Genomic DNA, 26,391 nt, shown 5'->3' with positions numbered 1-26,391 from the left:
GGTCCCTTTATTTCCCCTGTATTTCTAAATGTTCATCAAGGGAAGTTTCTAAAGTGCTGTCCTACTGATGTGTGTAAAAAAGAAAGTGATGTTCCTGGGATGTGATTTATTTGACGCTGTAAGTGGGCTGCGTGGATCTTCCTGTTCTCTTGCAGTTTTCGGTTGTTCACAGTGATAAACTGAAACCATTCTGCTGTTCTTGGAACACTTGTTGTGCTCTCCTGTAATTTCTTTCAATTTCTGTGTGTTTTGACAGAGGAAAGTCTTCCAGAACTATCACTTTTGAGCAGTTTAAGGAAGCTCTTCAAGAACTCTCCAAGAAGCGATTTAAAGACAAGAGTGATGAGGAAGCAGTTCAAGAAATATATAAACTAATTGAAGGAAAAGCCCCGATTATATCTGGAGTAACGGTATGTTACTGATCTAATGGATGGGTTGTTCTAGCGTGTCCTTTGTTCTACCACAGTGGTGTTCTGTTCACCTGCTTCCCCTCACAACTCACAAGGCAGGCAGCCTGCCTCTGGGCCTGAAGGCAACAACTGTGCTGAGCTGAGTGGGAGTGGAGATTATGCAACAGCTGAGTATGGCACTGCTGCTTGTGTGGCACTGTCAGTGGGTCACTGTTCAGAGCAAGGCAGCAGTAAGCAGAGTGGCAGATGCTCTCTGTTAACCCCTGCCTTCCCACCAGGGGAAGGGACAAAGGAGGAAAAGGGAGAGAGACTTACAAATGGAATATTAAAACAACTTTACTAATAACACTAATAATACTAATAATAATAAGAGAAATAAATTATACAAAACTGATACTGAGTTTCCTGGAGTTGGGTGCTGCGGGCACCGGCTTCGCCGCAGCAGCTGCCAGGCAGCACCAGGCAGTCCTGGACTGCACTCAGCAGTAGACGGGAACTGGACTCAGGAATGCACGGATCAGAATCTGGATCAAGATTGCAGGCGGGACAAGGAACAGGGTCCTGTTCAGAAGCCAGCCATGGACAAAGAGAGCAAGACCATCGTGATCCCCCAGCTTTAAACTGGTATGACATGTATGACATAGCATACCTAGTTGGCCAATATTGGGTCACCTGTTCTGTCTGCCCCTCCCTGCGAGTATCACCCTTTATGACTCCTTATTTGTGGAACATAAAAGGTCTGTTAGTGACCTTGGCTGCTATAGTAATAATTATAAACAGGGGCCTTTCCTGCCTTCCATTCCTACCAATAGCTCAATAAGACTATAAACATTAGGCGTTACCAGCTTTGGAGCAGACAGTGTCTGTAAAATATGCAGCCAGCCTCAGAAAAATGCAGTTACTTAGAGGAACTTAGCTGTAAGGAAGATTCACTAAAAGCGAATCGGTTCTGTTTTAACCAAAACCAGGACACATTGTTTCTGCTAGAGTTGAAGTACCACCTAGCAGCACAGTCAGGAAAATTCAAGGAGAACTCTTGTGTGTGGTTAAAGCATAGAAACATTCGTGAAGAGTGGTGTATCCAAATCAAAGAGGGTTGAAGGGAGTTAAATTTAGAACCGAATCAAACAGGTCAAAGGTGGTGTGTGAAATACCAAAAAGACTAAAGCAAAGACGCCTTAAAATACGTTTAATACACCATGTGAATCCCAGAACAATGGAGATCTGGGAATGATTATGTAGTCTGGTCTTTGTTTTTTGTTTGTTCCAAGTCTGTCAGAACTATAATGTTCTTTCTTTTTTTCTTTTTAAAATATTGGCATTAAGTTTTATATATGAAAAGGAAGTTACAAAGCCTAGTGTGCTTAAGTTTGGTTGTCCTTTTAAATGCTCAGGTTAGGCAAGCTTTTACCCTGTAGTTTAGGAGATACTGGAGTGTTTAACATCAACTTGAATAGTCCTGTCAATTTAGTTCATCTGCTTAAAATTTGTGATCCTCCTGACTTTTGGATGTAGAGCTGTGAATGAAAATCCAGTTGTAAATAATCTTTCCAGAAATTGGTTCTGCACAAATGAACAGTGGAAATGTCAAGTGGAGAGATCTCTTGAGTGGTATAATTTGTCAGATTTTTAACAAGACTTTGTTTTATTACTCCTGTACTCTCATTTGAAACAAATGGTGGTTTTGACACAGACTTAAAATAATGAACCTTTATTTCTGTCCTTCACTCATTTTAGTGAGTTTGAATAGCTTGTACATCTATCCAGGGATTCTCCCTTTGAATGGTGCACCACCTTCTAGGCCCCACTCCTGATTCTGTTCTCGGTATTTCAGCAGTCGGATACTGAAATGATGAGTGGCTGTTAATGAGGGAGCAGCCTCTTTCTGCGTGGATGATAGGGTGATGAGAGAGCTTTGCAGATGCAGAGTAGTATCATGTCAGTTCTGCAGAGGTATATGAATGTGCCAGTAGCAGGAGGAGAGGAATGAAGGGGGAATATGAGCCAGCAGTGTGAGGCTTACCTATACTCCTGTTGTCTGTGGAGTCCTGGGGAGAGTTGGAGAAGTAGTGAAGAAATAATGGGGGAGCAGGAGGATCACGATATTCTCTCCTGCTTACTGGCAAAGTAAGGAGCAGGAGACAGAGCTTAAAGGGAGGGAGATTGCAGGCTGGAAGTGTGGGGGGCAAAACTTCCAAATTTTATGTTTAGCATGCTAATTTAGTACCCGGTGGTAAAAATGACCCAAACACTTGAATATTAAAGGTATTAAAATAAATAAATACACAGTCATTCTCCCCCCAGCAACCTGGGAATACAGATATGAAATCTATATACAAGCATTCTAATGCTTTGTTTACTTTGAGAAGTCTACGTCCTGGAAATTTTAAGTTGGACTGCTTTCTGTATGGTTAGACAGAGTTATATGAAGCTTTTCTTAAACTGTTATAGAATAACTCAGTCACACTTAGCTCTCTATAGGTCATGTAGATTTGGTTCAGGTTTCAGCCAGAAAACTTCAGTGTGACTACTGACACATTAATCTAAACATATTAGGGAGAGAGTTGAAATCATGATTAAGTGAGGCTTGTGGATAAGTATACTTCAGCAGCATTTGGAGATTCTTCTTAACTTCTTATGTTTTGTGCTCTCTGTTTTGGGGAGGAGGGTAATATGTCTGCTGAATGGCAGCCTGGGGAAACCACTGCTTCAACAGGGATGATTGGAAAGCTTACTTCCACGGCAGACAATGAGGATTTTGGTGTATGTTGTGATAGAAGATTTTTTTTCTTTTCATCTTTATTTTTCTTCAGAATGTTGCAGAATTACAAAAGTGCCAGCTTGTGGCTGATGTGGTTGAGAAGGTTCTGCAGCCAGACACTGAAACTGAGTGGAATTTTGGGCTACTTTCTAATGTGCAGCGTAAGGTGTATGGTTGGCTTAGTCACACAGGAAGAAAAACAACAGGCAAGTGGTAGGGGTTAATTAAGCCATAACTTTATTAGCTCATTTGGTAGTGATCTGGTAATAGAATATACAGTGCAGGTCATGTATCTTTGACAGTTTACGATCAGACATGTAAACAAAGTCTAGGGCCTTTTAATTGGCCTCACTCTTACACAAAGGCTACCAGAGCGAGACCGAGGTTCTTTCTTTTCCTGTCCCAAAAGCTGTGTGCTGTAACTTTGTTGAATGCATTTCTACACCTCATGTGGAACATATACTTGCTTTGGTCATTGCTGGCTCTTAAAATGAAGCCAGCTGAACCTCAGTGTATGTTCAACAGGGAACCTGACATAGAAATGTACAATGATTTCAGTTGGAAGGGACCTGGGACGATCTCATTTTACCTTCTGCTCACAGAAGGCATCACTTCAAAGCTAGATCAGGTTGCTCAGGACCCAGTCCAATCAAATTTGCTGTGAGGTGTAGGTGTAGGTGACAGGGCAGTACAGCAGCGACAGAACTTTAAAAGCTAGGGAATGGGGGCTCAGGGTGGTGGTGATGTGGGCAGGATTATATTCTTACAGAAGGGGACCTGTTAAGGAAAGAGCAAGGAAGCCAGAGCACAGCCTACAGAGCGTAGCAAATGAGACAGCAGTTGTTGCAGCAGGAGTGCAAAGAGGCTCAGAAATTCCACTCCAGACTATGTGGGTCTTCTTGAAGACTGTACAGTGGTGGTCTCAACATGCTTCAGGACGTAGTGTCTAGCACATGGATGTCCATTAAGGTGTAGTAATAGTCCACAGGACTACCATTAGCATATCAGAGTCCTTGGCTCAGAGGGAGGAGCCCTCTATCCAGGTCCTGTGCTGGAGAGTTCTTCTGCCTCTCCCCGGAGGTCAGGGCAGTGGTGGCTTCTCTTGTGGGAGATGTGCTGTGGTCAAGGTCCTGAGGTTCCAGATTAAGAGGGAAGATGAAGAGGAGACTGACATGGTATTTGTGGAAAACCCAAGCTACACAAGGTGAGGGGGGAGCGACAGCTGGATACCAGGTGGATGGAGACTATCAAGATGGAGAAGACTGGAAGCTTGTGACTTCTGGCAACAAGAAGAAGTTGCAGATATGTTCCACCCACAGATCTCCAATTTCAAAATAGGTATTAGTACTCTGGGCACTGGTGAGCATCAACAAGACCCGTCAGAGTCAGCTAAGCCTGAACTTAGTGTCCACACAAAATGGAAAAAATGAATAATAGTGTCACTCAGCACTACCTGATACTATGGGGACAAGCAAGTGCTTTTAAGGCTCCTTGGTAGAATGAGAAAAGGCCACACTTTTGTAGTTATAATTAGAACTTTATTATTATAGAAAGATTTTATATTATTATAGAAAGATTTTAGTAATCAGCATAGCTTATCCTTACACAGAATTTCTAGCAATTAGGATAGCTTTCCTATTAGCTAAAATTGCAGTTACCGGTATCTTCAGTCACCTGGACCCTCCGCAGATCAGGTCAAATTCTTAATAATCAGTGTGCAATACAATAACCATAGACAATCCTCAGAAGAAGAATAATGACGGAGGGGGTGTCACAGAGGGTGTGTCACAGTACTGTAGCTCATGGTGAGGGTCCTCCCTCTTTCCTCTTCTGTCACAGCATGAACGTCCCTTGTATCACACCAGAAGGCATGAAAGCCTTAGCAGTCTGTCTGCTGTTGGATCAGCTTCAAACACCTTTTGGATAAGCTGATGTATTTATACCTGTCAGTCTGGGGGTTTGGTCTATACAATTTCCATAAGTTAGTGGATTCTGAAAAGGGTGCCAGACAATCAGTATGCAAGAACGTTGGCTGTGGGAGACAGCAAGCTGCAGGTGATAATGGCTGCATAATGATCTTTATCTCTTCCTGTCTATTGTGGCCTGCCTACCTGTTACCTTTGCTTTGACCTAATGATGCTGCTCCCAGCGTGCATCAGGCCTTAGTATGAGCTATGTGTTAGCCAAAAGCTGAGCAAGAGTTGAGTGAACAGTCACAGGAGGCATCCCTGACCATAGAGGGGTCACGGCTTTTGCCGTCCAGAATTTCTCACATGCTGTTACACTTCCGTTCCATAATGGGAGTCACCATACCCTGGCAACAGTGCTGTACCAGGTATCAGGAGCAATGGGTACCAGGCACAGATAGTTACTGGAGATTCCTCTTGCAGATGATTGAGGCGTGTATCTTCTGACTCCACCTGATGTCTCAGGAGTTTTGTTGTTTTGTAGGTCCCAGGATTGGGAAGCCACGACTTGTCCAGGCTTCTAATATGGACCTTTTCCTGCTCTTCCTTGTGGGTATCAACAGTACTGCTCCAGATGCAACCTGGAGTGTATTAAGAGAGACTTCAGAAGTCTAGGGTGAGAGCAAAGGGCATGGAGCTCTGGTCTTGCCTTCTCAATCCTTACAGGGAGGAGGAAAGCTTAGGTAGAAGTGGACTATGCCTGGCTGTACGGCTTGTGTTGCAGACAGGGCTTTGGCTTCTGTGACCAGAGAAATGAGGGCTATTGAGCAGGGATGGAATAAATCTAACAAAGTGGAGCAAGAATGTCTTTGCAAACTAGGCTTGCTAATCTACTGAGCAGAGTGTTAAACTGGGTATGGAAGGTTACCATAACCTGAAGAGGAAAGGTTGTAACGGGCAGAGCAGATGTGTCTAGGTGACAAGCTTGACCAGGGACGCTCTCATCCACCTGTAAATGCAGCAGGATGTGGGCTCATCTCAAATGCCTGTACACAAAATTACATAGCATGGGGAACAAGCAGGACAAATAAGTTGCAGAGCTATGACCTTGCTGCGATTATGGAGGTGTGGTGAGACAGCTGTCCTGACTGAAGGGCTGCAGTGGATGGATAGAGGATCGTCAGGAAATACAGTGGGGAAAATGAGAAAAAGGGATCGTGGTCTATGTAAAGGCTTAGCTCAACTGCATCCAGCTTTACCTTGGGGCAGGTGACAAGCAAGTAGAGAACTTGCAGATAAGGAGCAGAATACAGACCAGGACAGATGATGTTGTAGTAGGCATCTACTACAGACCTACTGATCAAGAAGAAGAGATAGATAAAGCCTTCTTTAGGCAGTTGGAAAAAAACTCGCAATCCGAGGCCTTGGTACTCAGGGATGACATTAACCAAGCTAAAATAACTGGAAGTGATCCATAAGATTTCTAAAATTAATTTAAAAAAGTCTTAATGTGGATGATCAGTGGTTCAAGGAGAAACTCTGGACCTGTTATTCACAATCCAAAGGAAGAACTGGTTAAAGATGCAAGAGCTGAGAGAGCCTTGTCTGCAGCAACCAGGTGACTGTAAAGTTTAAGATCCTGAGAGGGGTGAGCAAGATGAACAACACTATTGCAGACCTGGACTTCAGAAGGGCAGATCCTGGCCTGTTCAGTTTCCCACAGGAAACTGCCCTGGAGGGCAGAGGAGCCCAGGAGAGCTGGTTGATCTTCAAGACAGCTTCCTTGGAGCACAAGAACGGTCCGTTTCCATGTGCAGGAAGCATGGCAACATGGTTGAACATGGAGCTTCTGACTGAGCTCACACACATAAAGGAGGTACACAGGAGGTGGAAGCAGGGGGAGGCTGTGTGGGAGGAATATAGCCCATGCATGAAGGAACAGAGTGAGGAAAGACAAAGCTCAGCTGGAGTGGAGAATAGCAAGGGAGGTGAAGGACAACAAGAGAGGCTTCTGTAGGTGCAGTGGTAGCAGACGTGTGGGCTGACTGCTTGGTGTGGCAGGGGACCTAATGACAAGTGACATGGAAAAGGCAGAGATACTCAGTGTCTTTTTCTGCCTGCCTTTTCAACCAGTAGGGCTTGCCCTCAGGGGTCCCAGGTCCCTGGGCCTGCAGCAGAGTCTGTGGGTGTGAAGCAGTACCCACAGTAAAGGAAGAGAGAGGACCAGGTAGGATGCATCCAAGGGTGCTGAAGGAGCTGGGCAATGTCATTACAAAGCTGCTCCCTATCATCTTCAAAAGGCTGTGGCATGTGGGGGATGTTCCCAGTGAGTGGAAAAAGGCAAACATCACACGTCTTCAGGAAGAGCAAGAAGGAGGATCCACAGAATCACAGAATCACAGAATAGTAGGGGTTGGAAGGGACCTCTGTGGGTCATCTAGTCCAACCCCCCCGCCGAAGCAGGGTCACCTACAGCAGGCTGCACAGGACCTTGTCCAGTCGGGTCTTGAATATCTCCAGAGAAGGAGACTCCACAACCTCCCTGGGCAGCCTGTTCCAGTGCTCCGTCACCCTCAGAGAGAAGAAGTTCCTCCTCATGTTCAGACGGAACTTCCTGTGCCTCAGTTTGTGCCCATTACCCCTTGTCCTGTCACTGGGCACCACTGAAAAGAGCTTGGCCCCATCCTCCTGACACCCACCCTTCAGATATTTGTAGGCATTTATAAGGTCCCCTCGCAGCCTTCTCTTCTTCAGGCTGAACAAGCCCAGTTCCCTCAACCTCTCCTCGTAGTGGAGATGCTCCAGTCCCCTCACCATCCTTGTAGCCCTCCGCTGGACTCTCTCCAGTAGCTCTTCATCCTTCTTGAACTGGGGAGCCCAGAACTGGACACAGTACTCCAGATGAGGCCTCACCAGGGTAGTGTAAAGGGGAAGGAGAACCTCCCTTGTCCTGCTGGCCACACTCTTCTTGATGCACCCCAGGATCCCATTGGCCTTCTTGGCAGCCAGGGCACACTGCTGGCTCATAGTTAACCTGTCGTCCACCAGGACACCCAGGTCCCTCTCCGCAGAGCTGCTCTCCAGCAGCTCCACCCCAAGCCTGTACTGGTGCATGAGGTTGTTCCTCCCCAGGTGCAGGACCCTGCACTTGCCCTTGTTGAACCTCATCAGGTTCCTCTCTGCCCAGCTCTCCAGCCTATCCAGGTCACGCTGAATGGCAGCACAGCCTTCCGGTGTATCTACCACACCTCCCAGTTTGGTGTCGTCAGCAAACTTGCTGAGGGTACATTCTAACTCTTCATCCAGGTCGTTGATGAAGAAGTTAAACAAGACTGGGCCCAGTACTGACCCCTGAGGGACACCACTTGTCACCAGCCTCCAACTAGACTCAGCGCCCCTGATGACAACCCTCTGAGTTCTGCCATTCAGCCAGTTCTCTATCCACTTCACCGACCACTCATCCAGCCCACACTTCCTCAGCTTCCCCAGGAGGATATCATGGGAGACTGTGTCGAAAGCCTTGCTGAAGTCAAGGTAGATAACATCCACAGCTCTCCCTTCGTCTACCCAGCCAGTCATGTCATCATAGAAAGCTATCAGATTGGTCAGGCATGATTTCCCCTTGGTGAATCCATGCTGACTACTCCTGATAACCTTCTTTTCTTCCACTTGCTTGATGATGGCCTCCAGGATAAGCTGCTCCATCACCTTTCCCGGGATGGAGGTGAGGCTGACCGGCCTGTAGTTCCCTGGGTCCTCCTTCTTGCCCTTTTTGAAGATTGGAGTGACATTGGCCTTTCTCCAGTCCTCGGGCACCTCTCCAGTCCTCCAGGACCTCTCAAAGATGATGGAGAGTGGCTCAGCAATGACATCCGCCAGCTCCCTCAGCACTCGTGGGTGCATTCCGTCGGGGCCCATGGATTTGTGGACATCCAGATCGCTTAAGCGATCCCTCACACAGTCCTCCTCGACCAAGGGAAAGTCGTCCTCTCTGTAGGCTTCTTCTCTTACCTCCGGGGCCTGGGATTCCTGAGGGCCAGTCTTAGCACTGAAGACTGAAGCAAAGAAGGCATTCAGTAGCTCTGCCTTCTCCGCATCCTCCGTCACCAGGACACCCGCCTCATTCAGCAGCGGCCCCACGTTGTCCCTAGCCTTCCTTTTGCTGCTGATGTAGTTGAAGAAGCCCTTCTTGTTGTTTTTGACATCCCTTGCCAGCTTCAATTCCAGGTGAGCCTTGGCCTTCCTCGTCGCATCCCTGCATGCTCTCACTATGTTTCTGTACTCTTCCCAAGTGGCCTGTCCCTCTTTCCACATGCCATGCACCTTTCTCTTCTGCCTGATCTCCGCTAGAAGCTCCTTGTTTAACCATGCAGGTCTCCTGCCTCCTTTGCTAAATTTCTTTCTCAGGGGGATGCATTGCTCCTGTGCATGGAAGAAGTGTTGTTTAAAAAGCGACCAGCACTCATGGACCCCCCTGCCTTCGAGAGCCCTGGCCCACGGGATTCCTCCCAGTAGCTCCTTGAAGAGGGCAAAGTCAGCCCTCCTGAGGTCCAGGGTTTTGATCCTGCTTATCGCCCTGCTTCCTCCATACAGGATCCTGAACTCGACCATTTCATGGTCACTGCAGCCGAGTCTACCTCCAACCTTCACGTCCTCCACCAGTCCCTCCTTGTTTGTTAATACAAGGTCCAGCAGAGCGCCTTTCCTTGTTGGTTCCTCCACCACTTGCATCAGAAAGTTAATCCAGATAACTACAGGCTAGTCGGCATAACCACAGTCCCTGTGGAGGCTGTGAAGCAAATCCTCTTGGAAGCTCTTTCTCAACGCACAAAGGAGAAGAAGGTGATTTGGAGCAGCCAGTGTGGACTTGCCAAGGGCAAGTCATGCCTGATGGACCTCATTGCTTTGTAGGATGAAATGACTGGAATTGTGGGCAAAGGGGTGTAGTACACCTTGATTATGGCAAGGCCTTAGCCCCAGTTGCATCATCACCAAAATGGTGAGGTATGGGCTGGATAGCGGGCTGACAATCTAGGAAGCAGCTCTGGAGGTCAGTTCAAGCAAAATTGCTGTATGGCAAGACAGAATCATTTGTCTGTGATTAATTATGAAAAAGAAGGGAGAATGTCGACTTGCTAAGATGGAAATTGTCCTCATCCAGCCCATTGTGCTGTTCACTATGTTTCTTCCTACATTTTTTCTCTGGGATGGTCAGGTCCCCCCACCCCCCTTTTTTTTATTTGCCTCCCAATGCCTGTGTGCAATTAGCAACGAACAGCTGGGTTGCGCAGAAGAATAAGCTCCCAACTACCTTTTTAATTGTTTTTGCCCATTGCTCAGTTGCCAGTTGAGTCTCAGTGGTTGGTTTTGTTGTTCATCAACAGAAACAGCATTTTGATAAAAACAAGTTGGCTGCACATTCAGTTCATAAAGGCAGTTCACTAAAAATAAGTCGTCTGCTCATAGAGGAATCTTTCTTCATAAACTTTATGAATCACTTCAGGACACTGAAGGTGATGGAGCAGCTAATCCTAGAAATAATTTCAGGCACATGAAGGACAAGAAAGTCATCAGGAGTAGTCAGCATGGCTTCACCAAGGGGAAGTCATGCTTGACCAACTTGAACTTCTACAATGAAATGACTGGCCCAGTGGATTAGGGAAGAGCAGTGGATAGCGTCTACCTGGAGTTCAGTCAGGCCTTTGGTGTGGTCTCCCATACGAGTCTTGCAGCCCCTCGAGCTGTTGCTATAAGGGCTGGATGAGCAGACAGTGAGGTGGATTGAAAACTGCCTGAATGGCTGGCCCTGAGGGTGGTGGCCAGTGGTGCAAAGTCTAGTTTGAGGCCAGTAACTAGCGGTGTACGTCAGAGAGGGCACACTTGGTCCAGTCTTGTTTAACATCTTCCTTAGTTATCTGCACAATGGGGCAGAGGGTACTCTCAGCAAGGTTTCTGATGACACAAAGTTGGGAGGAGTGGCTGATAAGTCATCCAGATGCTGCCACCCAGAGGGACCTCAACAGGCTGGAGAAATGGGCTGACAGGAATCTTGGGAATTTCAGCAAGGAGAAGTGCAAAGTCCCACACCTGGCAAGAAATAACCCCATTCACCAGTAAATTCTGGGGACCACCCAGCTGGAAAGCAGCTTGGCAGAAAACGACCTGGGGCTCCTGGTGGACACCAGGTTGAACATGAGCCAGCAGTGTGCCCTTACCACATGGAAAGCTACTAGTATTCTGGGCTACATTAAGCAAAGTATTGCCAAGCAGACCGAGTGAGGTGATCCTTCCCCTCTGCTCAGCATTGGTGAGGCCACACCTGGAGTACTGTGGCCAGTTCTGGGCTCTCCAGTAGAAGACTGATATGGAGCTACTGGAAAGAGTTCAGTGAGCAGCCATGAAGATGATTAAGAACTGGAGCATCTCTCCTATAAGGAAAGGCTGAGAGATCAGGGACTGTTTAGCCTGGAGAAGAGAAGGCTCAAGGGTGAATCTCATCCATGTATATAAATACCTGAAATGAAGGTGCAAAGAGGAGAGAGCCAGGCTGTTTTTGGTGATGCCCAGTGACAGGACCAGAGGCAGTGGTCACAAACTGAAACATGGGAGGTTCCTTCTGAACATCAGGAAACAGTTTTTCACTGTGAAAGCACTGTCACAGGTTGCCCAGGGAAGTTGTGGAGTCTCTGTCCTTGGAGATTTTCAAAAGCCATCCGGCTGTGATCCTGGGCAACTGGCTCTAGGTGAGGAGGTGGGGGTTTGGAGCAGATGACTTCCACAGATCTCTTTCAACCTCAACACTTCTATGATTCTGTGATATATAGTACCACTAGCTGCTTCTGATTGAGGAGTCCAAGACAGACGTGAAGTCCTTGTGTATTCTACTGTGTATTTACAAAGTTTTTTTTGAAAGAAAGCACCTTAGCAGGATGCTTAGATTCCACTTGGCCCTTCTATGTAATGTTCACATGACCTTAAAGAGGAAATAGTATTTTCTTTTTAATGGATACGTATTCATCATAAGAAACATAAAAGGAGAGGAAAAAGGAGAAATGGGGTGTTTTGCATAGACTTATGGTGGCATCTCATTACCTCTGATTTCTATGTGGATGGATCAGTTCAGGGAGTGATAGCGTATTGTACAAGGAATTAAAATTGCATGAATACAAGGAATTAAAATTGCCTGAATTATGTGCTGTTTGAAACCAACTGAGCCTGCCATTTCACAGAAATTGTCCCAGTAGGAAACCAATAGGGATTGCCATCTTTCCATTATAATATTCTGTCCCATGTGGGGAGAGGTGCACCAGTGACTTCCCATGCAACTTAGGAAAAGGCTGCAGTTCTTTCTCAGTTAAAAACAATTTCGAGAAAGATTTGGCTTGCAGCTACTGCCTTTATGTTGATTTCACATACTGTGACTCCTGTGATGCAGGAAGCCGCCTGATCCATCCTGGGCTGAAAGAACACAGGATTTGGGATCACTGTTGTTCTTGCTCTGGATTTGTGATGTTCATTATGTTGGGGCTTTAGGTTTTGTTTAACTGTTTTTCTGGACAAAAAGATCGTAATTTTTTAATCCGTGGTGTTAATTTACCTTTACTTAGAATGTTGATGTTTCTTTCTCCCTGAACGTATGTGTATCAACTTTCAATTAATAGATATGAAGGTGAAAGATCTGAACCATTGTCCCAAATTGTCTGCTAATTAAGTGTGGTTTGGGTTTTTTTTTTTGAGATTTGTCAAAGGGGTGCTAAACCACAGAGCTGTTTTTTTTGTATTTCAGCCATTTGCTGTATTGCTATTGCACTAGGAACATACTTGTCCCTAGGAGATGAAGAATGAGTTATAAAAGAATGTTTTCATGTTAGTCCTAGCACAGGTCTTCACCAGATGACGTAACAGTGTTATGAAAGAGACACCAGGAGGAAGAAGTGGATGTGAAATCTGTAGACAGATGACTGGTAAATTCCAAATGGAAATTAGTGGGGGAAAACAAACAAACAAAACCAAAAAACCCCACTCAGTGCAAGATCCTACAGAAGGTGAAGGTAAAAGTTATTTACAAAGTCTCTAGTAAACGGATTCATGTTCACATGTACCTATTTTCTAATAGATTTAATTCACTCACACTCTTGCAGTCAAGCACAAAGGTGTGTGTGCCAAATTGCTCACATTTTGGCACACACATTGCATCTGCTCTGTATGTGGGACACAGAGGAAAAGGGATGCTCGCTGCTGAGACATCACTACATCTCCTGGGTTCTTCATGATTGACAATGACAAGCTAGTTTTTTGATAGATGTTTCATGACCTTGAAGAGTCAGTAGTTGTTACAGACTGGTCCTTTGCTTCAGGATCTTGGTTCAGCCTCTGTAAATTGTAGGCTAAGCTGTTGCCCATCCTCAGTTTTCCCTGTTGGTTTGAAATGTGTCGTTGTTTTACCAGCAGACTAACAGGAAAAGGAAAGGCTCATGTGGCACGTTTCAACCTTGTTGCTATCGCCTTGTTGTTAGGATGCACTTTTTTACCCTGGCAAGTCATCTGTTTTGTGGTCTTATCAGAGTTCAGGCTGTCTTGATATAAAAAACACATTCCTCAAGTTTACCACTGAGAACGATGTCCTGGGAGTAGTTTCCTGGGAGCTTCCTTTGTTATTCAGACAGGCCATTCTATTAATCCTTGTTTTACTATTTCTTCTTGTGTGTTACTATATGTGCATTTCCTTTCATATTGCACTCATACAAGTCTTAGTATGTCTATTACAATTATGTTATTGTACCAAAATTCTTATTTATTTTTATTGTAATTTGCGTATTGAGGCACATTTCATACTGAAACAGAGAAGCAGAAGCTGTAGTCCTTTTTCCAAATAGTGGTTAAACTTACCATTACAAATTGTCAAAATAGTTGTCTATCCTGAGAAAGAATTTGGTAAAGGAAAAGGCAGTCAGCTAGAGTTTCTGAAACTTCTGTCCGCATGTTAGAATGGAGAGTGTATGCACATTTAGAGAAAACTGATTTTCCGTAAAGTAGTGGTGATGAAATACAGGGAAAGTAAATATGTGTTAAGTGTAATAGACATTATACTGAATATTGCTGCTGTCTTGCATTTGGAGTATTTCCATGTTTACAGTACAAACAGCTTTTGTCACTGGTAGCATCCTGTGGCTTTTAGTGAAAGTGTTGTATGAGTAAACAAAGAGCAAAGTTCAGTCCTTTGATTATATGATAAGCTTTCTTGCATCTTCTATAGCAGCTGCTTCTGGTGTTAGGGAGAATGAAAGAGACTTTGGCAAGTATCGTGCCCTAGCTTTTTCCTTGCTGGCTTACATGGGGAGATTTACAGATGGGATCTTCATTTTCTTAGTAAGGTTGTTAAGAACACACAAGAAGTGTGCTAATAGTTAATAAAATGTCTTAAGTAAGAAGCATTATATGTTCTTTTGGAGGGAGAATGATCTAGTAATAACTTAAACACGCGTAAGAAACTTCCCCACACGTATTCTGTCCTACAGTCAGCCTTTATTAATATGCTTCTGCAGCTGTTATGACCTGTGGGGGTTTTAAATTGAAAACGAAATGGGTAGCCCATGTATTTCTACGAGTTAGGTGAGACAGGTGTACTACCTACTACTATAGATGCTGCAAGGTTCAGAATGGTGGTTGGTGGAAGACTTTGTTAAGTCAGTCTGACAGTTTGTCTGCAAGTCGTTGCTGGGTTCTTACTCATGAACATTGCAGAACAGGAAACACTACACCATATAGAAGCTGATTTCTACTGGTTTGTGCCAGAATTTTTGTTCAAGGTACAAGCCCTCATGCTTCTCTTCACTTACCAAACAAAACAGTGATTCACAAGTAAGAATTAAAGTAGGACAGAATTCCTAGTGCCTGTGCCCAGGGTGAAGCTATCAGGTTGTGCACTCTTACAGAAGTGTACGTCTTTGTTTTCCCTGAGTTGTCAGAGTGACGTCCTGTGGCCACACAATCCTTTGGTTCTGTTGTATGACTGTGTGTGTAACCTGTGGGATTTACTAATACCTTGAGGAACCGAAAGAGTAAATTCTCAGCTGGGCAGCAGGCCAGGAGCTTTTACTTTGCTGCTTTTGATGTCTCAGCTTATACGTTTTTATTGCATTTTCATTTTATCTAGCTGGGCTGCTAACACAATTACTAATCACTGGGTGTATTTTTTTTTAATTAGCTCTACTGTGAATACAGGTTTCCTGGTTATAAGGTGCTGGCAGGCTAATATGGACAAGAAAACTGTGTGTATTAAGAAGCAGTACTTCCTCCTAAGCATTGTTTTTATTTCTTTTTTTCAATATAGAAGAATAACCACTTCTGCAAATAGTACTCTGAGACTGCAAGGCAAAAATCCCTAAAGGTCATTCAGCAATGCTATTTTGAGAAATGTATGCTCTAGCGGTCATTTTCTTTCAGATATTGACAGAACTCACACCTCCACTCAGGACCTTATGTGAAAGTAACTCTGTGGAGCAGTGCAGTGTTGTATGTGGCACGTGTTGGGTGTGTTTGGCGGGAGAAAAGCAGAAGTTTACAACCTGAGATACTCATTAAGGAGTTATGTATGTGGACAAATTCCCTCAAAACAGCTTTTATTTAAATTGTATGGAGGACGTGTGGCTTGCCCGGTGTCGTAGTTTAGCTCTAGCCAGCAACAAAGAACCACATGGCCGCTCGCTCACTCCTCCCCCCTGCAGTGGGATGGGAAGGACAGTTGGAAGAAAAGGCAAAACTCGAGGGCTGGGATAAAGAAAGTTTAACAGAACAGCAAATGAAGAGGAAAGTAACAACAATAATACTGATAAAAAGAATACACAAAGCAAGGAATACACAGTGCGATTCTTTCACTGTCCCATGCCCAGCTCGCTTCCATGCCAGTTACCCGACTCTGGCTGCCTTCCCCAGCTATATAGTGAGCATGACATCCTGTGGTATTGAATATCCCATTTGTCTGGCTAGCCTTCCAGGCTGTGTCCCCTCCCACCTTCCTCTGAAAATTAACTCTATCCTAGCTGAAACCAGGACACATGGGGTGCAAGTTACAGCATTCACTCACAGTCTAACTGGATCTAAGTATCCTGTTCCTCTTCGTACAGATGCGAGCATCTTTTCCAGTTTCAATGTCTGGCATTAAAAGATATTCGAAATATATCATCCTGTGCAAGAGTGATGTGTTACTTCGAAAGCCTGTTTGTTAGGTCATATTAATGAGCATTTATTGGACTGAGGATGGGTAGAGGGGGAATGAGGTTTTTGATGAAAGGTAGATTTCCCAGAACATTTACTTCACTGCAGTGAAGCCCATGTCACTTTTGTCTCTAAAATGCACCCAAACAGGGTGGTGCACATAAGAAAGATACCCAAATTTTATCAGTCTTTGTTCATCTGAGCTCCATTTCCACTACTATTCAAAAATCTTTTGTGTTTTCCCTTCTCCTTTAGCGCCCTTTCTCATCTGATTTTAAAATGTAAACTTAAGGCTCAAAGAGACTGCTTCCAGTCCAAGCACACAGGTTAGCATGCTCCTATATTGTTCTGTGAAATATCTTTTTCTTTCTGTTTGTGTAGTCAAATTTTCTTTGTGTCAACGAGAGCAAAACTTTGATTTTTAAGTGGCCTGATGTGACTCAGTGGAAGCAACGTAAAGGAAAGTCTTTGCTCAATGCCATATCACAGACTGCTAATTTGCTAATGTTGAAAATAACTTTCAGTCCTTCTAGTTTGTTACTTCTCTCATGAATCCTAGAGTTTAGAATAAATTTGTCTCATGAAGCAATGAATTGTAGTTCTGTTGGTTTGCTTTTTCCATATTGGTGGAGCCAAGCTTTTATGCTTGGATGTTGACATAATAGATTTTGAACATGGCTGTTCCGTATGACTTCTTCATATGTTTGGTGCTTAGAGCTTGATTATCAATCAGAAGTATCTCATACTGAAAGTCTTTTTGAAAAGTTTTTGACATAACTTGCACTGTTTTGTTCTTGGCTATGTGATTATTGTCATTGTATGTAATGGCAAGAAACAAACTCTTTTTTTTACCCTTTTGCTGGAAGTGAGTAGATATTTACATAGTCTCCATCATTAGCAAAGATTTAAATGTCAGTGAAATGTGCAAATATTTTTATTAGGAATAATTGATTTCTGATGTGGTTTTTTTGTTTCTTTTCTTTCTTCCAATAGAAAGCCATTTCATCTCCAACTGTATCGCGCCTTACAGATACATCAAAATTCACGGGTTCTCACAAAGAGAGGTTTGATCCCAGTGGGAAAGGAAAAGGCAAAGCTGGCCGAGAAGATCTGGTGGATGCTTCAGGATATGTTTCTGGCTATAAGCATGCAGGCACATATGATCATAAAGTACAAGGAAGCAAATAAGGCTGAGGGTTTACAACACGAAGGGAGAAAGAGATGGGGAAAGAGAATATGTTTGAAAGAATGATGTAGATGAATCCCACATGTTTAGTTATTGTGAATGCTAAGACTATGTTGTCAAGAAGTTGTTTTCAGGAACTGGAACTGATTTCAACATCTGCTCAGCTACTTGCAGCACAATGCCACTTCATTACATTCCTCATGCGTATATTGGCAAAAATCAATATATCGGTACAAAAAAATATATCATTTTGTTGAACTTTAGCCAAAAAAAAAACCCAACCCAAAGTCAAGAGCAGTTATACCACACATTGTCAATTCAAGCAAAAGATCTCAAACATTCCTAAATGTCCAGCTGCCCTGAGGATGTTGAAGAGAACCTTTTGAAAAGAGGGTCTTTCATAGCTGTCTTTCTGAAGAATATAATTATTTATGCAGTTTAATTTGACTGCTGTTTTGGGACTTTTAAAAAATGTCTTATACGCTATCTGGCACTTTCCTTAAAACATTGAACAATATACTATTGGGGAGTAAGTGGTTGTAGTATACGAGGTGCTAGCCTGTAAATGTCATACACCACTCATGAAAAACTGAAAAAAAGCTGTTTCTAGGACAGTATAGGTTCTAAAGTATTTTATGTCAACAGAAACAGGTGGAAAATACCAGCCCTTACTTTCCTCCTGTCTATACTTTGTGCTTGTTACTGTGTGTAGTGTAGCATGGTTCTGACTGGCTAGATGTGGATGGAGCTATTGTACTAACCTGAGAGGTGAGGAACAAGACATCCTAAGAAAGCCTGTTAAAGCTTTCTGCAGTCTGTTTTCAAGTTTGCACTGCCTCACATTTCAAATGCAGGGGCATTAAGCTAATAATGCTTTAAAATATCGACTATGACTACATTAATTTACAGTCCCTTAGAATAAGGACATTTACAATTAATATCCATGTAATCAGGTGCAATTTGCCCACAGAAATATAGTATCATAACATTTTATGTTAGATTTGTTTAAAGCCAAGGGATTTGATTCCCTGTTCACTTTTGCTGCCTAACCTGGGAGTAATAGTATTGGTGAGAATGGTTTTCCACTGCTATAGAAGGAGAACCAGTTCCACAGGCATAAGGTACAGGCAGCTGAGTGTGAGCTGTCTGGCGCCCAGAATGCCAAAACGGTTTAACAGGAATAAAAATAACTCATTTTTTATATTGGTTAAAAAGGAGAGAAAAGTCTGGTCCAATTTTCCACAAGAGCTGAACAAGTACCCTAGTGTACTGCTCTGCTTCTCTAAAATTATGAAAGATAAGATTTTCGGTATTCAAAAACAGCTGCTAGCAGTTCTGCTTTGCTTTTTGCCAAAAAGAGCTCAAGCACTGGTTTTCATGTTCAACTCTGAATAAAGGTTAATAAATTTATTGCTCTCCCCCACTGGTATCAGCATCCCACTCAGAGTACATAAAATTTAGTGAGCAGTGTGTGCAGCCGTGTGCCATGCAGGTCAGCAGTCTGCATTTGGCCAGTGCCTGGAAACAGCGCACTCGTTTGCAGCCCTTGAACTGTTCCTGTTTTGTTTTTCTGACACTGAATGGCAGCCTTTCTTACAGCTTTGCCTCCAGTGACCCTTTGAGCCCACACATCAGCCTGAAACCAAAACAACAATAGCAAACAAAGGCAAGGACTTGCTTGTGGGCTGGGAGATTTTTTTTTGTTTATAATTTATTTTGGATGTTGTTTTGAAGAGGGTGGGAATTTTGCCAAAACTCAGCACATGTTCTTGTAAAGATGTAAATGGCTTTTCCCATGGCTGGCTCTAGTTATCTGGGAAGATTTTTTTGATGTATGTAAGGATGCACAGGATGAGAAGCATCCAGCTTCGTGAAGCCTTTCCAAGAGTTACCCACTATTCTTGAAGAAAAATTTCCATGGGGTGAAGCATTATCCACTCCTGTGTTGCACTGGTGACCTGTCACACTCTGAGGCAGAAAATAGCATACTGCGATACCAACAGTAGCTAAATTATTGCAGCATGGTAGTGAACTGTCTAAACATAGAGAACCTTCTTTTAGATCACTGGTGCCTGTGCACCTAAAGAAGGTTCCAAGATAGTCCTGATTTTTTGTGAATAAAAAGGCTAAGCCTCTAGGCCTTGATAAATCCTTCAGCTAAGTCACAGGCAAAACCAGTGTCCCTGTTCTTCCTGTTGACTTTAAGACTTGATGCATTAACTCACTGGTAACTGAAAAGATCTGGACCCACACCGACTGAAGGGTGAAGTCCAATCTACTGCGGAGCCCTTCCAGTACACTTGATGTGGCTCTTTGTTGCGAGCTAGCTGCCTCGTCTGGCACATCAGGTGATCCTTACCCTGAGGTGCACGAGTGACAGGCTTTTTCAGGTACCCAGGTACTGAGTGTCAGTAACGCCAGACTTGCTACACAGGAGGAGTGATTGGTTAGAAAGGTTTTAAGGTATAATTAAGTTGCTGGCTCACAGTGGAAGAGAACAGCACGCTCGTAAGATAGAAGGTGTGCAAAGGAGTTGAGGATGCAGACAGATCCAAGCTGACACTGACTAGAAATTGAGCTATTCTGCTTAGATAAGGCTGATGGAACTACCTGGGGTTCTGCCAGAGTTGACGTTGCATTACTTGTACAGTATGAAAACCCTGCCATGAACCAGAGCACTTTGTATGGACCTGATGCAAAGTTCTTGGAAATATTTTCAATGGCATAGTAAGCTTTGGAGCAGGACCTGAGAATATGCTTCAGATAGCAGTATTTGATTTTGAGGAACACACTGCTCTGTTTCTTCTTCATTTCTACAGTTGGGTAGTTTTAAAACTGATTGAGTTTTAAATAAATTTTAAACAAATGCATGAAAAGAAGTCATTCTGATATGACAGTGACAAAGGGAAGTTGTGGTTGGAAAGACAGTACTTTGGAAAGATTTTTCACTGTTACTCACTTGGCATGGAAGTAGACTCACAGTTTTCCACTAGTATCTGTAGGAAAGCCTACATACTGTCTTGAACGCTAGCCATTAAGTTCCAGGCCTGCTTGGAAATGAGGCAAAGTACATTACTTTTTCATCTGCTGTTCCCTCCACTCTCAGGACAGCAAGTACAGCTGGTACCTCAGAGGTGAGGGGAAGAGCGAGCTCAGGAGAGGCAGGAGGTGACCCATTTTCAACCCTTGAAGTGTTGCAGAGCATATGCTCTTCCTGTGCACCATACTGCAGACTGTAACTACATGTCATGTCTGAAGTAACAATGTGGGTACCTAATAAGGTTTACACTCATCTTTTTTGGGGCATCTGAACTCATTCCATCTAACTTTCCAGTCTGATTTTCAGCATTTCATCCTGTGCAGCACTCTTCTATGTGACATCTTCTGTAAAACCCTGTTGTTCCTAATTATCTTTGCTTTTATTACCGCTGAACATGCTACCAAAAGAAATGTGATCAGAAAGTTCAGGTAGCTTTTAGCAATTACTGCCTTAAAGATCAAACTTGGATTACACTGTTCATTTAAAATTAAACCCGTAAATAACTATGGCAGTACAAAATCTTAACCTGTATCTCCACTGAGGCTTAACCCGACCGTCAAAGCCTTTGCAAGATTGAGGACAAGAAATAAAAATCCTCACTGAAGCAAAAAAACAGTACTTACAAATAATTTTCTAAAAATAACCTAGTTTTTAAATAAAATATGCAGAAGTCAAATAGGGTTTTTTATTAGTACTTGCTTACTAATTCCCTCTAGTCACTCCATGTGCTTTAGTTACTTGTTGAGAGTTTTGCAACAATCTTATCAATACAGAAATATCAGAAACAAAAATTGTTGTTCTTCTTTTTGTGGCTATCAGAGCTATCACAATAGTGTTACTGAGAAGCAGGCATTAAAAAACATACATTGTTGTTTCAGCAGTCCTATGTGAACAGCTATCATTAGCTGTAGTCCTATTTGGAATCCCAAAGGCATGTTGAACATTGGACAGTGGCCGAGATCTAGCCACTTTTTTTTTTTTTTTTAACCTGCAATATTTCTTACCTCTTTTTCACTTTAGGGAAGGGAAAGGGAGATTTCAAAACTACTCACATGTCACAACTTGTGTTTTTCACCAGCGTAGATATTGTCCTTCAAAGATATTTTGGATTGAAGTATGATATTTTCCATGTATTTTACTGACCTTACCTAAATTAAAAATTCCTTTGACAACTTTTTGGCATTATAGAAAGCTTTGTTCATGAATCAGCATTTCAGTCACCCATATTTTCCCTCTGTCGGATCAATTAATATTTTTTATGGTAGCTGGAATTAGCCAGAACTAAAAGGCAAATGACTGCTATGGGTTTGGCTTGCAAGTGGTACATATCCCAGCCAGCTGTAACCATCTCTAGAAAAAATCCTTGTGTATCTTTCCACAAAGCCAAAACTTTAAAGTTGTAATTGGTAGTTATTTACTTAAGGCTTGTCATAGTTATAAAATAAATTTTAATGATTTCTGCCTGCATGTATGATATTCAAAACACAAACCTGCCTTTCAGTGATGCATGTATTCTGGGGGCATGTGCCTGTCATCCACAAATGAGACTTCTCTGTTGACACTAGCCAAGAAACAAACATCTTACCTTCATGACAGAGCAAATGTAATGTTGCACTAGTATGTGTCCTCTTAACTGACTGTTAGCCTTGCATGTGTGCCAAAATAGCTACACCTTTGTGTACATTGTTTGTAGTGTGAATATTATGTACTTGGCTCGTCTATTAGTTGGTAATAAGTAATGTAATACATGAGACTTGTACGGGGGGGTGTGTGTACACATACTCTTTGGATACAGCTAAGTAATTAAATGATGTAGGTGTTCATCTAAGCCTTGAATCTTATTAGAGCCAAACTCGAGTCCTGCAGCCAGTGCTGTTCAGCTTGGCCAGTTGGTGACACTGCCGTTCTTCCTCCATGGCATGAAGGTAAAGGTCTAAGGAAGCTTTTATGTTTTCACACGTCTACCTGCTCCTGTTTCTGGGGGAGATTGCTCTTCAGTGATTCCAACATAGACTTGGTGTGACAAGAGTTTATCTGTAGTAAGGAAGTAGGGGAGAGAGTCAGGGTGAAAGCAAGGTTTCCTCCAAGTGCTCTCAAGAGACCATTTAAAATATGCCCTCCATGGACCCTGTATTTTCCTTTGCCCCAACTTTGTGAAGCAAGTTGACACTCACTATGTATACACACAGTTGTTCATCATCAGTTAGTCAGTACAAAGTCATGGTATATTGAGGTGGGAACAGGAAACAGGACTGTTGTACAATGCCTATGGAGTCTTGTGTAGACCTTTATAAAATTAAATACCTAAAGCATACTGACAGAGCTCAAACTTGGGTGAAATTCTCACCGTCTGGAGTGCCTCAACTTGATGCATGTGTACCTCCTGTATTTGGAGTGTTTTCCCATAAAATAGCCTTTAAACATTCAGTTACTCATTTTGTGCACCCAAGTGCCCATTTGGCTTACCTAGTATAAGCTGGAAATGATGGACTGGGATGTTTGTTTTAAGTCTTTAGAATCCTAAAACTAGTGAGAGACCTTTAGTTGCATTCCTGTTTGCTCATTAAACTCAAAAACAATGCTTTGAAAGATGTCCCAGCTAAGAATGGTGCTTCAGGAAGCTAAACAATATTGCAGATAAAACCTGCGTGTCATAATTGTTCAAGTAATTTGTTTTTGCATGGAGAAATAACTAATATATTTGGTATTTTTAAATGTTTTTCAGTATATTACCTTGGCTATATTGCTTCAAAATCCATATGGAGAAGGTGGATTTCAAAACAAGTTTAAGATATAACTCTTTACTTTGTTGTCAAAAAATGTTTGAATTGGCTTGTTTCATTCACCCTAATTGATCATCCACTCTGCGTAGACTTTGGCAAGAGCAAGTCTGATAATAAAGAAAATGGAAAAAAACCCAGGCTATTTGCTGGATATTCCTGACAAACATTTGCCATACTGGTAGTCTGAAATGTTTTTTTAAAAAATAAATTCTCTTTTGTAATCATGCACATGTGCACTACTTTGGGGCATACATATATATGTATGAGTGGCAAGACTAGAGAAGAGGCTTCTTTTTTTTTAATACCTTACATTTGGAAATTGACGGTGAAATGCCCAGCTGACTCACCAGATTTGGAAAATGTTACGCACCTGCCATATTCCATTGCAGGGTAAACAGCCAATTAATTAATTTTCAAATATAGTTACACAGTATCTCTTTTTGTGACTGTAAAATTTATGGCACTGTACAAAGTGAGTTTTGTTGTAAGCATTGTAAATGTCTTAAAGATATTGCTCATGATTATTTGCCCTTACCTTCAGTTATCTTTATTCCAGATTTCTCTATTGCACATTTTTCAGAAGAGATCACAAACATGAATAAAGTTACATTCAACTTAATTTAAAATGTAGCCCTAAAAATACACTCACACTTCATCCATCTTTACATTTTGATCAGGAGCTATATTATGGATGATCAACAAAGTAAGAAAAAAGAGGGCAATCTGTATCCCCACAATGGTGAATTATTTTAAGCTCCAGTTTACATCAGATGAGTTTCTCTATGCTTGCATTTGCTCAAATGCTATTTTATATGGAGTAATAAAATAATGTGAAATAACACAGCCTGGGCTCTGTTAAATAGCATTATGTTAATGCAACTGAAATGCTGTATGTCTGTAATATTCATGCTAAATACCTACTAGCTCTTTACAAAGGCTTTGTGTAAGGTCAGTTAACCTACAAACTCTGATGTTCTGTGTAAAATCTTGTTGACAAACTACTTTTATTAGCACTGTAGTATATGAAATGGCAAGGTCATAGAAAAAACAAGTTCTAGAATGCAACAAAAGTCTGTTTGTGTTTATCTTTGTGCTGGGTTCAGAATATGTCAGCTGCAGCAGACTTGCAGCAGGAAGAATGTTTTGTAGAATGCTTAGAATACAAAGTAACTTGTCTTCGCATTCTGTTAAGCAGAGACATGGTCAATGTTGGATAAGTATATTGAAGTTTATTCTTAGCAACGTTTTATGTTTCACAGATTTAAATATTACAGGAGAAATATATATTTATACAGAAGTATAATTTTTGAATGTTTGAGGTTGTTTTTTTTCAGTCAGGAACCATTTATTTATCCACATCATGCTTTATTCCTTTGCCAGCTTGTTTATCTGTCTGTACTGTTCCAACATCCATTTCTAATTTGGTTTAGATGTTTTGATTCTTTACTTGCACAGATCTGGACGTGCATGCTGTCAGGACCTGATCATAAAGCGTAGAGGCAAAACTGCTTTGTATTTGAGTACACCAATAAAAATTTAATTGTTAGATGGTTGTGATATGGAGATAGGTCTTGACATAGTCTTCCTTGGAGCACTGTACAGCATGATAAAAATCTTCAGTGAATCTTACTATTGCTTGTTCTTATTTTCATTTGTCTTTCATCTTGGTCCAGAAAACCAGGAAGCTGCTGTGTGCTAAAAGTTATCTGTGATATTTGTAATTGCAGGCATTGCAAGCATTAACGTTCAGCTGCACTAGCCTACTGTGTTCACTGTGAAGTTTTCAACACAGTAAAAATTTTACATGATCATTTAACCTTACAAGTTTACTTTTTTTTCTCACTAACACTGAACCTTTTTTTCATTATTGAAAATTAACAACTTGAGCATAGCATTTCTTAATCTTAACTATAATAGATAAACATATTCTAGGCAAATATTTTTAACCACTTGATGAAGGGGGCCAGGCATCATCCAGTGCAAAGGACACTGGGCAAAATCTTATCCCCACCACAGTCAGTGCCAAAATTCTAACTGGTGTTAGCAAAAGTGGAACCACCATTACCAAGGGGTTAATAAGCTTAGTAACTGCGACAAGAGGTTACGGGGGAGTACAACAGTGATTCTCTATTTCCATATCTTTGTTTCTGTTAATTTAAAACTACTACTATTCAATCTTTAAGATAAATAAAAGAAACTTGAAGGGGGATCATATACTACTAGTTTGTACTAGGTTTTTTCAGGAAAGGGAAACAAATTTATATATATATATATATGCAATATATTTTTACACTGTTTATTAATGCTAGAAAGTATTAATGAATCACTTTATCAGTGTGAATGTTAAAGTAATGACAATGTTATGGATGTTTTAAACCTTTTAAAGTTGTCTCGTTAAATTCTAGACCCACATTAACAATGGAAAAGCTACTTTGTCTACAACATTATTGTTGATGTTTTAGGTAAAAAATTCAAGTACAGCAGTTGTTTGATTAGCACTGTAAAAGCTTAGCTTGAAAAGTTGTAGTGAATCCATATTGTAAACACTATTTTTTAAAGCATAGCTTCTCATAAAGTATGTTACTGTTGTTGACTGACTGTATAAAATTGTATCTTTAGTTGGTAAAGTGATCAATAAATGTGTTACTACATCAACTCCTGGATTTCTTGAAGTAAATTGGTATTTGCTGATAAACTTTTGTTACCAACAGTTATTTTACAGTTTAGCTGTTAAGCAAAGTGCTAGTGAATGTATTAATTACATCAAAATACTCTCTGAACAACTAACTCTCTGGTCCTGAGCAGAATACACTTCTTTACCCTTTATTTTCCTAGTTTTAAAAATGAGTAAAGCTGACCATTAACATTTTGAGAACTCCACTGTGATCCTTGAATAGCCATGATGATAGTGATCCACCAAATGAGGTCTGTCACAGATGAAACAATTTCTTCGTGACTAGCTACTGAACATAGGTAGGTCCTCAGTCTCAAAAGCCTGAGCTGCTGCTTGCACCTTCGCTGAGTGGTGTAGAAAATGTTTTACTTGCAAGGAAAGTCATTTGCTGCATGGAACATTGTTCTAAAGAC

At 42.0% G+C, this 26,391-nt stretch overlaps 1 protein-coding gene across 1 annotated transcript in view; it reads left to right on the top strand.

Moving 5' to 3' along the window:
• Window positions 1-25,959, top strand: part of TPPP (tubulin polymerization promoting protein) — an 86,233-nt gene extending 60,274 nt beyond the window's left edge. Inside the window, exons 3-4 of the mRNA XM_075416994.1 lie at window positions 257-410; window positions 17,289-25,959. Coding sequence (XP_075273109.1) covers window positions 257-410; window positions 17,289-17,483 — 349 coding nt within the window. The 3' untranslated portion in view covers window positions 17,484-25,959. The remainder of the gene's footprint in view (window positions 1-256; window positions 411-17,288) is intronic.
• Window positions 25,960-26,391: the final 432 nt, after the last annotated feature.

The sequence above is a fragment of the Opisthocomus hoazin genome, chromosome 3, assembly GCF_030867145.1.
Source record: "Opisthocomus hoazin isolate bOpiHoa1 chromosome 3, bOpiHoa1.hap1, whole genome shotgun sequence".
Classification (NCBI taxonomy): Eukaryota; Metazoa; Chordata; class Aves; order Opisthocomiformes; family Opisthocomidae; genus Opisthocomus; species Opisthocomus hoazin.
This window is presented reverse-complemented; position numbering and strand designations above follow the sequence as displayed.